We start from the raw sequence: 15,182 nt of genomic DNA, 5'->3' as shown, positions 1-15,182 counted from the left end.
GGTTTTTTCAGATGTTGTAACCCTTGCAGTGATTTGCCAACTTTTTTTTTGGTGTAAATGTTTGAAGCAGGTATACTAGGGAGAAGTGGCATCTTTGTGATGCTAATAATGTCCATAAAAACCTCATTTGCAACACTGATGAACAAAAAATCTTTGCTGATCCTGGAGAAAATATGCTAAGTGTTTGGCTGCTTCTTGAATATAGAAAATAGACCAAGTTGGATTTATAGTTTGACAGACTTGTAAAACAGAAATCAGATGACTGCCATCCTCACTAACCAAATATGTTTTAGCAGTGCCTCTAGAAAACAAGCAAGCTTCTAGGTAACCAAGCCTTTAAAGCATTCTGACAGGTTTTAAGGTGTAGGATGTATGTAGGTGACTTTAAGTGCTGGGATTACACTTTTCATCCCACTAATTACTTCTGACTGTAGCAGAATGTGGGGAGATGTTAGGTTGTGCCTCCAGTAAACCCTTTGCATCTGTTTCTGAATATTGATCCATCCCTAGTTCTAAACGCCATTCTTCCCAGTGGATGAAGTTTTTACTTCTTCTAAGTCTGTCCAATAATTTTACCAGATATTAGATCAGGTCCCAGGAATTCCAGTGAATCAGGCAAATGCTCTTCTGATGTGGCTCACATCTGGGCACCATACATAACACAGGTGGAAGGGGTACATCTGTAAGGATGTTCTCAAACAACTGCAAAAGGCAAGGTTTTTTTTTTTTGTTTTTTTTTTTTTTTTTCTGGGAGAGTAAAAGTAGTCCCTAAATAAACTGGAAGGCTGTGAGAAATAATACTTTAATAAATGGAACTGCTTAAAGAAGAACTTAAACATGCAAAATCAAGGAGAGTTGAATGTTTTCCGTGGATACATACCCTATGTTTTACAATTTTAATAGTAGATTTTAGGTACTCTCTGTGCTTTTAATATCACTAGAGAAGAAAAACATTAAAAAAAGCCCTATGCGTATTAAGTGCATTGTGAACCAATGAAGCAAGTGGATATATGCCAGTGCTGTTGAACTCTTTTTTCTTTTTTTCTCTTTTTTAGATCACCTTTTGCTGCCGTGACAGATTACTCAGTAACAAGAAATAATGTCATACAGCTCTGTCTGGAACTAACGACAATCGTACAACAGGTATGAGACAATCTACTTAGCAATTTATTTTTTCCTAGTAGTAAGTGGCCATTACCTTGTTCACACTGTTTTGCGTTACTCTTTGTCTATATCATTGTCTGACAAAAATAAGGGAACAGTAGTGCTTAATAAAGGCTTTATAAAAATCCTGCTTCCTAGTTTTATAACAGTAGTTGGTCTGTGCTGTGCATATGTTTCTGCATATCTCAGTAGAGGAATCCATCTTGGTTTCTCTAGTTGAATAACATCACTATAAATTTGTGAAATCTACTTGATAATTTGCATATCTAATTTCATATATTTTGTCTTTGAATTAACTCTCTGGTTCAAAAGCTGTGTATGTATTGGAGCTTTGTCATATGTTCTAAACAGCAGTAAAGATGACATGTCCCCATGAGGCTAGAATACTTTGTATACATTTTGGTGTGTCCTACCTTCAAGAAATTCAAAAGTAAACACTGAGAAGCACTTGCTTAATAGGCTTCATTTGGAGTACAATTTAGAGAACCTTTCTCGCTGTTTTGTTTCTTCTCTCTAAAGTGGTTTAAATCTGTCCCTATCCTTGTCTGTTGGAAAGTGAGAAGTCTTTTGCTGCAAGTTCAAACTGATGTTGATAACATAGAATCATTTAGGTCAGAAAATACCTCTAAGATCATCAGGACCAACCATTAAGCTAGCACTGCCAAGCCTACCACTAAACCATGTTCCTAAGCACAACATCTACATTTTGTTTTAATACATTTAGGAATGGTGACTCAACTGCTTCCCTGGGCAGCCTGTTTCAATGCCTCACAACCCTTTCAGTGAAGGAATTTTTCCTAATCCAACCTAGACCTGCTCTGGCACAACTCGAGTTCTTGTCCTGTCACTTGTTGCTTGGTAGAAGAGACTGACCCCTGACCCCACTACAACCTCCTTTGAGGTAGTTGTAGAGTGCGATCGCTCTAAGCCTCCTTTTCTCTAGGCTAAATAACCTCAGCTCCCTCAACGAATCCTCATAAGACTTGTTCTCTAGACCATTCACCATATAGTAGAAATAACCTAGGAAGTTAACATAGCTCTATTCTGTTGAGCATCATTCTGTACCCTGATGCAAGCCTTTCTGAGATTACTACTCATCTGTCTACCACTGATAACTGTGAAGGGACATAGCACCCTCATATATCATCACTTGACCATTTTTTTGGTCTTCCATTTTCAGCAGAACCAGAAATGTTTATTGGCACCAAATCCTTCGGCTTCAGCTGAGGTTGTGCAGCAGCCTGTTGGCTTTATATTTCTTTCCTCTAGAAAAAGGTCAGGCTAATTTCTGTGCTGGCTGCTCCAGGGCCAGGTCACAGCCATCTGTTGTGAGATGCTGGCCCTCCTCAGTGTGCGTGCCTGCTTGCTTTGGGCTGCAGTCTGGTGCTGAGGCAGGCAGTGCTTTAGGGGAAGAGGAGATCTGTGCGGTGTAGCAGTACCCATCATGCAGAGGGAAGATGCTCCAGAGAGGTTTGTCTCTCCTGGTGGTTCAGCAAACGAGGGAACATGTTGCTGCCAACACGGAGAATTTTGAGGGAGTATTCACAAATCAGAAGGTGGAACAGATTAAAGGGAAGAGAGTAGGCAAGGTAGGAGTGCTAGGGAGATTTTTTTTTGTAGATTTCAGAAGTACCAGTCCATCTTGACTGAACTGAGCAATGCTACATTTTTCCTATGGCCCCTTGGCATGACTTTGTTTGATGATGCTCTCCCTTTTGTAAAAGAAATGCATTTTTCTCTGATGCTTTCATAAATGCATACAATACCAAAGATTAATTGGGTTTGCCTTCTTCCTGAGTTAGAGAAGAGCAGTATTGCTAGTTTTGTGTGTTCAAGCATTGGAAACGAAAGTTTCTCACTTAAAAAAAAACAAACAAACCAAAAAAAAAACTTACTCCTGTTCATTATTTTTCTTCTTCATTATTATTGTTTTTATTTTGGTGTGGAAATGGAGCATGGGCTGTTCTCTCCCCAAGGGCTACACAGCAAGGGTGCATTTTTGCCACCTAGGCCAGAGGGCTAAGGGGTGTCCTGCCAGTCCCATGCTTTGGCCATCCTGCACTCTGTGCCAGACTTCTTGCCTTCACTCTGCCTCAGACTGCACAGAGGCGTCAGCTGTAGTGGCTGTGGAAGAAGAGCACAGGCCTGTGGTTTTGTGGCAGGCTTTTGCGCAACTGTGTCTTAACCTGTTGTCCCATGGTGTGTGGGACACACACCCCTTTCAGCTATGAAAAGGGGTTGGTACCTCAGGAAAAGGAAGCACAGGGGACCTCCCTTCTCCTTGACCAAGCAGCTCATTTTTCATTGATGTAGCTGTGAGCTGCTGTCTAACTTTCTAAATGGGGGGGAAGAGGCACCTGATCCATTTTTTTCTGTCCACTATTAACAAAAAGGTGGGTAAAATATCAACTACTGCAGTATTTCCCAGGAAGTAGATCGATATCAGATCACTTTCTTCTGGATTCATCCTTATTCATGGTACTACTGATTTGCTGTGGTCTTAGCTCAACTATTTTATAGATTTTTCAGTGTGAAATGAAATAGACCAAACATTACTATTCAATACTTTTTTTTTTAAAAAAAAAAAAGCCATATCTTTGCCAAAACTGACATGATTTCCCAACCTGGAAGCAGTTCAGCATATGAATCCATACTTTGAAGTTAGAAGGAGCATTTATGTGCCTCAATGTAAGCACACTCTGGAACTGAACTGGGCTGTAGTCAGAAGAATGATAATGAAAAATTCCATTACTAGTCCCAAACACATGTGGATTGATCTCTGCTTAAAACAAATGCATTCCAGCATAGCATTTCAAAATGTCTTCACTGGGCTTTTCTTTAATATGATCACTGAATGCACTGAAAATCCCCATTGTGCTTTCTAAAGTCTGTAAATTGAATGTTTCAGTATCAACTTATCAAGTGTTTTTTGCTTAGAACCCATTTTTATTTTGTATGTGAAGTATCTCATAGTACTTCACTATCCTATAGTAATGTAGTTTATATCTTTTTTCAGTTTACGAAAGACCTGCAAATGGCAACATTGCAATTTTTTTAACACTAGTTAACAGATTATGTAAAGTCTAATGGTGTATTTAGAAAAAAACATAGTTTTCTTATACTTTTGTCTTTTTTTTCAAGACATTCATACAATATAAAAATAGAACTCTAGTATTCACTTCAGTAGCTGAGTACTGGGAAGATTCAAAACTGATTTTTATGTTGTTTACGCACAACCAATATTCAGAAGTTTTAACCAAAAATGATTCTTTATTCAAGAGATGGGAAGAAAGCTAAAAATTAAGCTGACTTGCTTGTATTATTTTGCATGCTTTGAGGCTAATTGTAATGTTAATGTTTCTCCATTGGATTAAGGTGATTTGTTGTGTCCCCTCCCATCAGCACTAAATGGATAATGAAGGAAAAAAAGGCAGAAATACTGTTCTCTCTTCTAAGTATAAAGTCTAAGAAAATCTATTGAGTGTCTATGCTTTAACCTTTAAATAATTAGAGAATTTGGATTTATAATACCTGCTTGGAGACCGACTTTGGAATAAAATGCAAAACGGCACATACTTGGGTCTAACCGTTTCATTTTCTCTGTGCAATGCACATTGCCCAGGACCCAACTAACAGGCCAGTGCGTGATGGATATTTGCCTTTGGAAACAGATCCCACAGAGTGCTGCAAGTTATTATCATAACCTGTTTTTCAGTCACACTAATCATATGCTTCTATGCATCTGTTTTATTTTGGTTTAGGGTTTTCCCCCCTCCTGCCCCCCCACCCCTTAGGACTGTAGGATATTGTTTCATAGGCACTTCCTTCAGGTTTTCAACCTTAATACCATCCTCCTTGCTGATGGCTTATTTAATTCAGAGCTTACATTCTTGTTTTATTTTTATAACCAGCTCTTTTCCTTGCAGCAGAACACTGGAGGGAAAAAAAAAAGTCCTTGAGACTATCATGGTATTTTCTGCCATTCCTTTGCACTCTCCCCCTTTCTTCCCTATGCCTAGCTGTCTGTTCAGAGCACCCCCGTAGGAACTGAAGGGTGTGCTGTGCTCAGTTTATACTGCAACAAGTAAAAAGGGCCTGTTTTTTTCTTGATAGTAAAAGATAGGTGTTAAAGGGATAACAGTATACAGGTGTGGTGTGAGCTTTTTTTTTTTGAGGTTTTAGGTTGTGCTTTATTTTTTTCATTTTGGTTCATTCACGAATTTAGATTTATGTCATCAGAGTTGTCCCAGTCACAAATACATGTAAGGAAGGACATGAGTGACCACTTGTCTTGTCTTCCATGTAAGTCGGATTGCTATTGACGGTTAGGCAGGGAGTCCATCTTCAGAGGATTCTGGAATGTGTTCCTTTCCAGTCTTTTAAGAAAGTAGCAGTAGCTACAAAGCTAACTGTAAGAAGCAGATTTATTTATTTGTTTTAAGCAATCTGTAGGCAGCTTTTATTGTCATTTTTAATGCCCTTATTCCTCAGGAACCCATTGGGATTTCACTTTAAAAAAAAAAAAGCTTTCTTCTTTGGGATTAAAATTCTGAAAATTTTGGGAATATCTGAGAAGTCTAACTTTGTTTTGTAAGTTATCAGACATTTAAAGAAAATATTACTTCCAAACACCATATTTCCTATCATTGCTGTACAGTAGCGGTCACGAGTGTTTTCACTTTCCTTTATCAGCTTTCACAATGATTTGCTGTGTTTATTTAGTTTTAAGACTATTGGTGTTTGTCTCCCAGCTTTCGTGTTTTGTGGGATTTACTTAGCAAGATGCTCCAGTGCAAGTGTAGCTGTAGGCCTATAAACACTCATTTTCAAAAGCTTCACTGCAATTACTCCTCTGCCTAAATACTTTTTTTTTCTGAAAGAGTCTGGCTCTGTCTTCTTGTACTCTCCCTTCAGGTATTTATAGACCTTCATGTCCTTTTCTGCAGGGCAGCTTCCCTGCCGGGTGCTCCCCCCCCAGCATGTACTGGTGTCTGAGGTTGTTCCTCCCTAGGTGCTGGTCTCTGCACTTCTTGTTGAACTCCATGAGATTCTTGTCAGCCCACCTCTCCAGCCTGTCCAGGTCCCTCCGGTTGGCTGTGTGGCTCTCTCAGCCACTCCTCCCAATTTTGTGCCATCCACAAATTTAATGAAGGGTACACTCTACCCAGTCATCTGGATTATTAATGAAGATATTATACAGGGCTGGAATCACTGTTGACCCCTAGAGTGCTCTGCTTGTTTCTGATCTCCAACAAGACTTTGTGCCACTGACCACTACACTCTGGACCTGATCATTCAGGCAGTTTTTGATCCACCTAACTGTCTGCTCATCCAGCCTACATTTCAACAGCTTCTCTATGAGGATCTTTTGGGGGACAATGTCAAAGACCTTACTAATGTTCAGGAAGACAATATCCACTGCTCCCCTCCCTTATCCGTCAGGATGGTGATTTCATTACTTGGCAGACAGGGAGCTGGATTGTTCAGGATTGTCCCAGGGTATGCTTCTGACTTCATCTGTCCCACAACAATATTTTATGGTAAACTCAGATTTCAGATGACATGGAGTGAGGATTTGAGTGATGCAGTTTGGAAAGTGGTGGCCAGGGTGACCGATAGCTAGGAAAGACCAAGACAGCCATCCACAAAAACTTGTCTGTTCCTATAGGCCCCTAGGACTTTGAGTTAAAAGCCCTAATATAGAGCACAGACAAAAGCGCCCTGTTCACTGACTCAGCCAAACGATTTGGAGCTTATTCAACATCTAAAGGTGTCTGCGATCCCAAAATGTAAGTGTGCATGTACTCCTTGCCCCAGTGGAGTCGCTTCCTGTGCTAGGGCGTAATCCTTGTTGGGCTTCTAGCCATTGTTATTTTTCGGATGAAAGGTAATGAAAATGATCATAAATAATTTTGTGAGTAATGAAGTATTTATCTATGGCATTACATCTTTTATGATCAAATGGCTGTAACTTACACGTTTAATGTTTCAAATGCTAAGCCTTGCTGAGAAAGTGCAGGTTTATTTTTGTGTCTAAAGGTTAAAAAGGGAATTTACTTTTTAGGCCCTCACCTCCCTGAATCATAGAGAAATTATTCTATTAATTTTGTTAGCACAATACCAAATATGTGAATTGTGAAGAATAATTAATATCATTACTAGTAACAATATTGTTACAAAGTATCACTCGTCTATTTTCTATTACAATTTCTCACTTTTTTTTTTTAAAGTCCTAGTTCTTAAGGACTTTAAGAACTTGCTAAATATAGCTTTAAAACTTCAAATTTAAGGTCATACTAAGTAGCTAATTACCTCAGGTATCTTTACCTAATAAATGGTCTTCAGTAGTTTAGTGGCATGAATGTTTGACTGATTCCTCATTAAAGCTGCTTTGCAATTCCGGATTGTTAGGATTTTCAAACCAAGAGGTGTTTGGTAGAAACAAATTTATGCATCAAATTGTATATTTTTTAATTTAAAATTTTGAAGTTCTTCCTTCTACCCCAACTTTATCAAATACCTGTGCTTGCAGCATTTATTAGTCTATTAGTCTACTACTAGTAACTGTCCCTGTACCCCCACCCCCTTTTTTACATGAAAGTATAACGTATAATATAAACTAGATGTTAAAGGATTGTTAGAAATAAGAAACTGTTTTTCTTTACTAGAAGTTATCAAAGCAATTATCAAATTATCAAAAGCAGTTATCAAATCAATTTATGCTCTTTAGCAATGTTTTCCTCTTTTTCAGAGTAGCGTAGCTTACTTCTCCATAGTACACTTTTATTGAAAATTTCATATGTAGCAATGTAATGTAAAAACTGCTTAATGTGCATGGATGCCCTTTTCTGGTTACGGTAGCTTTTCTGTTATTTTCCTGCACCATTTTTTTTTCCTTGTAGTGTCTTACTTGTAGAGATATTGTTGTCTTTTGATTTAATTTTCGGGGTAATTTTTGGAATGGGATTAGGCATGGAGTACCTCAAAGGATAAAACATTAATAACAGTCTAGAGGTATATGAAGTGTTACCAGAAATAATTTGATGCCTCATTAATTGCTATTGAGATATATGCTGTAAAGAGTAATTTTTTACATAAACTTGAGTAGTGCATGACGTGACATTTTTAAAGTAGCTTATGAAGTCACTCCATGTTTTAAACCCCCCCCCCCCCCCCCCCCCCAAGCCCTGTGAATTTGTTGCCTTTTTTTTTCCATTCTTGAAGAAAGTAATTTCTTTTCATCATAGTTGGAGGGGGATTAAAAAAAAAAGATTGCTGAGTACATAAGAAGTTACCAGAAAGCAAAAATGGGCTGGTGTTGGTTTGTTGTTGTTGGAGTTTTTGTGTGTTTTGTTTTGATTTTTTTTGTTCAGATATTTTTCTTCCAGATTAATGATTGACAGCCTCTCACAATGGGGAAAAATGAAATACAAAGCAGAATAATTTTAACGGAAAAAAGAGTACACTTTTTGATTCAACATATACTGGCAAACCAATGCAGCTGTTGGATTTTTCTAAGAAATGGAACTTGAGTGGGTCAAGGTGATGGTGAAAGAGTGTAAGGGACAGCTTAGGTTAATTCACACACTGAATGGAAAATACTTATAGGAAGTAGCAGAAAGTCCATGGAAACTGAGACCAAGTGTAGGCAGAGGGGAAAAATGTGTTCTGGTGTTTCATACATTTCCTTTAAATAAAACGTATTCTTTTCTTAGACTGGTTTATGTGGGCACTGTGTCAGTGCTTGTTCAGGGGCATCATGATTTCCATTTGACTAGAGACAGACAGTGGATATGCCACAGTTCTGTAATTCTTTATAAATGCTTAATTTAATCATTAATGATGGTGGGTTAAGATTATATTAATCATTATCAGTAGAACTGAAAAGTGAGACTCTGCATTTCTTTTACATAAGAAAATCAGATTTCCCTTTCCAGAGACAGTGTAGTCAGTGTAATCAGGTGCAGTGAAGCAGGATTTCACTTCAGTGTGGTGAATTACAGAAATTGTGTGTTGCTAGGTAGCTAGTGGAAGCTTTGATCATGAGAAAGTGTAGGGTCAAGCTTTATTTCAGGAAGATAATGGGAGATACATTTGTGTTTGTTTGCTTAAATCCATTAAAAAACACATGAAGAATTTCAGATGATCCAATATGAAATGTTTGAGTCATAGCTGAGCCTGAAATGCTCTCTTCCTAAATATCATTATTTTTTTCTCAACTTCAGTTATTTCCTCTGTTGGCAGAATAACCACCTAGCCACTATATACATCGCAAAGTATTTTACTGCAATTGTGTTTGATAAACAGGATTTCTTTTTAATGACAATACTGAAGGAAAAACAGAAGGTAAAAAACTAAGAGGTTACTTACCTCTAAATCATATTGGAAGTGACTTTAGAAACTTAAGAACTGCACAACACCTTGCACTACAAACTACATCTTGCATGTCAGTAATAAAAGATTTTGAATGTCTGTCACTATTTTTTCTGGGTTAGAAGTGTGGAAAAAGGTGTACTTTTTTTTCCTTTGAATGGAACATTTTTGCTTCATTTCCAGCCTCTCATCTGTTGATAGTTTCAGTGGATTTTTTTTACCTACTGAGAATGTCTCTGCATAGAAAAATCATCTGAAGTATTGAAATTCAGTTTAGATTGTGTAGGCACTTGGAATCTAGCAAGATATCTGAGCAAGTATTGATGTGGTTTTAGCCAATGCTGAAATACTTGCTGGGGTTTCTAACGAAATAGTGCACCAGCTCATTTTAGAAAGAGTGTATTGGAAGAAGTGTGACTTCTTAATGCAAATTAAGAACTAATATGTGACCAGATCCCAAAGGAAAGCAAAACAACGTCTTTCACACAAACGAGGGTAGAAATAACTGGAAATGGAAAATGACTTCAGAAAGAAGAAAAGAGCTTAGTGCCCACATTGCATCTGTATTGATTCAGAGAGCAATTTTTCCCAGTAGTTGCTTGATCTGTGGGTGATTCATGTACGTTATGTTAAATTTTTACATGAAGCATTCTGTTACTATGGTGATAGGTGCCACTCCACGCAAATTGTTTAAATAATATTAAGGCAATTCTTTGTACTCAGTAAGCTGGATAATTGCTGTTAGTTTGTACTCAAGGGTTGTGAACTTAAAAAGTAAAATAAAATAAAAAATAAAATAAAAAATTGCAGTTTCATTAAATGATCATAGAAAGGCTCTAGGTTTTTAGACGCATTTGTGTAGGTTGCATAGGAAATGTCTTTTTGTGTACCATTTATTTAATAGCTTGCATTATATTTTTTACAATAGGGATATTTTTCTCTTCCCTTAGTATCTTAAATGGCGTGTGTTCACCATTCTGTTTTCTCCCATCTCCGTCGTTTCTTACGTATGTTTCCGATGGGGGAGGACAGAGTGGGTTGCTGCAGATACAGATGAGCTCTGGCTTAAAAGTGGTGGAGGGGCAGGGAATAATAACAGAGTGAGGATGCTATAGACCCAGAATCAAGAAACTGCAGGAACTGAATAATTGTAGCATGAGTGGAAAAGAAAAAATATTTCTGAACGGCAGTGGGAAGAAAATCGACAGGATTTGTGTGGGAAGTGAAGAGTAGTTGGAAATGGCACCCAGGTTGTGAGCTTGTGGGACATAAGGTGGTGGAGTTGTTGACAGAGATAGGGAAAGAAGGGGGAAGCAGGGAGGGTTTGGGAAGAAACGTGATTTCAGCTTTTCAGCATACTGCGTTAGGGCTGGTGGCAAATACCCAGGAGGAGACTCTAAACTGTGAATGCGAACAGAAGGGACGAGAGATCTGTGACTCATCTGCACAGAGATGATAATTAAAGCAGCATGATTTCAGGAGGCTGCTGAGCAATAAGGAAGAGGTTGCAGAAGAGGGGAGAGCAGGGGATAGAGCTCCCAGGGACTGTGGCGGTCTGGAGGAGGAACAGCCACAATGGGAGACTTCTTCGGAGCAACTCAGTGGGAAGAAACTCAAAGAAAGCACATATGCTGGGAAGTCCACTTATAAATAAAATATAGGTTTTTAACAATGGCTGTGTAACTTTAAAAATTAATTTTGTATGGCAGCAGCCAAGGACAACCTATGCAAATGCGGTGTTCTTGCATAGCTTAAGAGCTTTCTATTGCATTTAGGTAGTGCAACAAGGGAAAGGTATCTCCCCTTCCCCTGCAGCCCTGTCTTTATTCCAGACATTTATAATAGCCAGTGTCCCAAAGTCCACATCTTTTTCATCCAAATCCCTGCTAGACCTCTTAAAATCAAAGATGTGGTAAAGCATCACACTAGGAAATCTCTAACTGTGTCATGTTCCTAATTCTTTGCCTGTTGGCAGAGGAGGATGTTATCTGCTTGCCAGCTTCTGTAGCTTTGGGGGTATTTAAGAGTTTTAGTTTCTTGTTTTTTGTGTGGAGGGAGGTTTGGAGGGAAAGGTTTTGAATAGATCTGTATATCTGTTATTTTATATTTTCTTATGACTGTAATTACTCAGACATACCTGTAAATCACATATTAGGAGTTCTCTACTATCCTTCAGTTTCTAATCATCTTGCTCACAACACACAGCGACATTTTGCCATATAGCCTGTACTATATTGATCAAGTTTATTGTTTCAAAGCTGTCATTGCTTAATCCTACAATCAGATGTATTAGATATATTGTCCATGCATTTTCTACAATAAGTAGCAAAAAAATAACTTGATTACATCTACCTTATCCCTGCATCAGTTTCAAAATTATGTACTAAGTGTCTGAGCCTGAGAAAAGCCATGAAGGGTAATGATAAATAAATCTACTATGAAACTTGTGAAGCTTTTTTTGTCTTCGTGCGTTGGCAGAGCTTTAGACTTCGTCGTCATTGTTGAGAACTTTTGTTAGAACCTCCAGTGAAGATTCCAGAAAACCTCACTCTTGTGTGGCTCTCTTGCCATAGCCGAACTGGGCAGAATTCAAACAAAATGAGCCTTCCTCGAGCCAATGACATAAATTTTCTGGAGCTGGGGACACTTGAGCAGACTTAAAGAGGGCTTCTTGAAGACAGAACAACTTATTTTTGAAGGTGTTGGGGGGGGGGTGCTGAAGAGCCTGGGAGTTATGATCTGAGCATTCTCCAGTTAATTATTTTTTATTGTTGCTAAGTAGCAGGACTGACAGACCATCCATTTGACATAGACTGGTATTAAAGGATTCAGTTACAGTTGTAATCAATTTGAGAAGCAAAGGGATTTAAAGGATGGCTTGGCTTACTTCCAGCCAATGGCTGCACTGCTCAAGGAAGGTTTTATACCAAAGGTTTGGCAACTCATGGGAGTCTGAACCCTCTTTTAGCAATCATGTAATTCATTATTTTTGTTACAAATAGAGAACTGGAGTGACATACTTTAGAACATTTTGCGTGACTTCAAAATAATGGTGACAGCAATTCTATCAGACATCTGTTTTTAAGCAGTACATAAAATCTAGCTGTTGCCCTCTTAAAACTAGACATAGAAGATGTGGAGAATTGCTCATGAAAGATGCATTTCCCAAGCGATTTCACCACCATTTTAAAGATTATGTTCCTAATCTTGCCTCTATTTTATCAACAAAAGACTGGTTAAAAAAGTGCAATGCACACACATGCACACACACACATAAATTGCCTTCATGTAGATTCAGTTGGATTGCAGAGAAAAACACGTGAAAAAACAGTAAAGAAACTCCATCAGAAGCAGCTCAAAAGCTGCCTGGAGAATGAACGCTCTCATGAGAAGTCCTTGTTTTTCACAGGTTTCTTCAGTTGACTCCACCTCTGTAGCACCGCACAGCTTCTTTTGATCAATACTACTATGGTATGAATTCACAAAGGATGTGTTTTGGCTAACATGTTACCTGAGAATCAGGAGATTTGGTTTTTGTCCTTGGCAAGAATGTAACCTGCTGATATACCAATTCTACCTAGGAACTTTTGCTGCCTTGGAGGAAAAAAATCAGGATGACTAAATACATGAACAACTAAAACATTCTTCTGAACAACAATGAAATACAGTGAAACAACAACAACACAGTGAAAGAAGTCCTTGCTTTCTCTTGAGCACTCTCATCTACAGATTACTAGGAATGCTGAGCCATGGCTGGGTTGTTGCTGAAAGAATCAACAAACATATTTTCTGCAATTCTCCATTTTCTTATTGCTTGAATATTTGTATGCATATTATATTTTCTGAACTAGCATATCTTTATTCTCAAACTAAGTCATGGGGTTAAGAGGAACTTGAGGCTTCCAAAAAGAATACAGTACTGTAGATGCCCAGAATGTGGCCAAACCAATAATAATAATAGTAGTAATAAGAAGAATGATGGCGGTTTCTGGATGGTATTTTGCAATTGCCCTGAGAAGCATTTGACAGGTAATTGCAATAGATACTTTGACAGGCTGCTGACTCAGACGTGTAATCCACATTATATATATGCAAAAATAGATGTGTTTTCTGCTGAATATTATCCTATAGTTACAGTACTGGAGAACTGGATGATCTTTTTCTTTTTCCCCTATAGGATCTGTGAGCGTTAGGTTGATTTGGCATGTCTTGTAGACCTCAATATTTCACATTTTGAGTTGAGATTTAATCAACTTGGGTGGAAAAAAAAGAACCAAAGCATAAGAAAAGTGTTGGTGTAATTAGCTGACCCAATTCCCCACTTCTGTGACATACTAAAATGGAGGTTTAGAAATACAGCAATAATAGCAAGAGGAGAAGAAAAGAAATTAGAAAAATTAGCGTAAGCATTGCTTTTGAAAACAAAAATCTACAAATATTTGTATTTTATATATGTTACTTCAGGGGTGAAGTGTTCTAGCAAAGTGGGAGAACAGGGTGACTTTGGCAGCATTGTCACCAGTCAGTGCTGTTGAATTCAGTAGATCTAATTCAAAGTGTATTCAATAACCCTTACTAAGGGGAATTATGACAGGATATTTGCAGATAAAACTTGTAATTTTTATAGAAACAATACAGAATTATGCTTATGAATGTGACTTCTGGAAGAAACAATATAAATGATGCATTTCAGTTGGAGTGTAACATCAGTCTTGCTAGTCTTACAATTAGATTTTAAAATTATACTTTTCTTTTTTTTTTTTCTCCTGAAAGTAAAGGAGACCTCTCTCCTTGATTATTAAGGTTTCTTCTTGCTCTTTTTAACTTCTCGTACTACTTTTTTTTTTCTTTCTCTTCTAATTTTGGACTTTATTCTTCACTTTTTATTAAGATTTTAGCTTAGTCCTATCTGCCTCTACAAAGGAAAGGACCAAAAGGACCTTTTGCCTGTTTTGATACATGAGGTAGAGCTGCAAGTAGTGACCAAGAAAAGCTTATGTTAGTAGTTAAGTTGTGCCACTGTATTGCCCTTTTAGTTCTCTTTCTTTGCGGACAGTATTGTCTCATTTTTGTCTCTGAAACTACTATTGGCCAATATTTGACTACATCTTTAGGAAATACAAATTAACACAGAGTTTGGAGTACAAGGAAAAGAACTGCATTTATTGCTTTATTAGCAACCTGCTCTATTAACATTTTAGGAAACAATATACATTGAGAAGACAGCCTAAAGCTGGTTGAGCTCAGGTCTTGGTTGGTTGGTTATATAGAGATAAATACCCTGGCTTTTTATTTTTTTAATTTGTCAGTGAATATTCATGTGAAGTTCAGACAATAAACAGGTAAAAGCAAAACTCCTCTTAACGATATATGCATGTTTCAGTTCAGGGGTAATCACAGTATTCTTTCACTAAGTGAATAGCGAATTTTTATCTTGTGTAGGAGGAAAGCTTGGTTGCAGGTTTTTTGTGTGTTCCTGGTTTCTTGAAGTAGAAAAAAGTTGAAGTTAGATTTGTGTATGATCTGTTTCTTACCTTAATTGTAATGTTTTGGTACTGTGGGTAAACAGATACTTAAGATTTTTCAGGAGTAAGATATATGTTTGTAGTCTAGGTATGGAAGGAAGAGAAGTTTTCCAGCTGTAG

General features: G+C 37.7%; 1 protein-coding gene across 10 annotated transcripts in view; it reads left to right on the top strand.

Moving 5' to 3' along the window:
- The window catches only part of CNKSR2 (connector enhancer of kinase suppressor of Ras 2), a 219,597-nt gene that overhangs the window by 61,853 nt on the left and 142,562 nt on the right, over nucleotides 1–15,182 (top strand). For all 10 annotated transcript variants that reach the window (XM_048066777.2, XM_066980934.1, XM_048066773.2 and 7 more), the window contains one exon: nucleotides 1,056–1,143. In XM_048066777.2, coding sequence (XP_047922734.1) covers nucleotides 1,056–1,143 — 88 coding nt within the window. The remainder of the gene's footprint in view (nucleotides 1–1,055; nucleotides 1,144–15,182) is intronic.

Source organism: Anser cygnoides, chromosome 1 (assembly GCF_040182565.1).
Source record: "Anser cygnoides isolate HZ-2024a breed goose chromosome 1, Taihu_goose_T2T_genome, whole genome shotgun sequence".
In the NCBI taxonomy this organism is placed as follows: Eukaryota; Metazoa; Chordata; class Aves; order Anseriformes; family Anatidae; genus Anser; species Anser cygnoides.
Note: the sequence above shows the minus strand (reverse complement) of the source record. Positions and strands in the feature narration are given on the sequence as shown.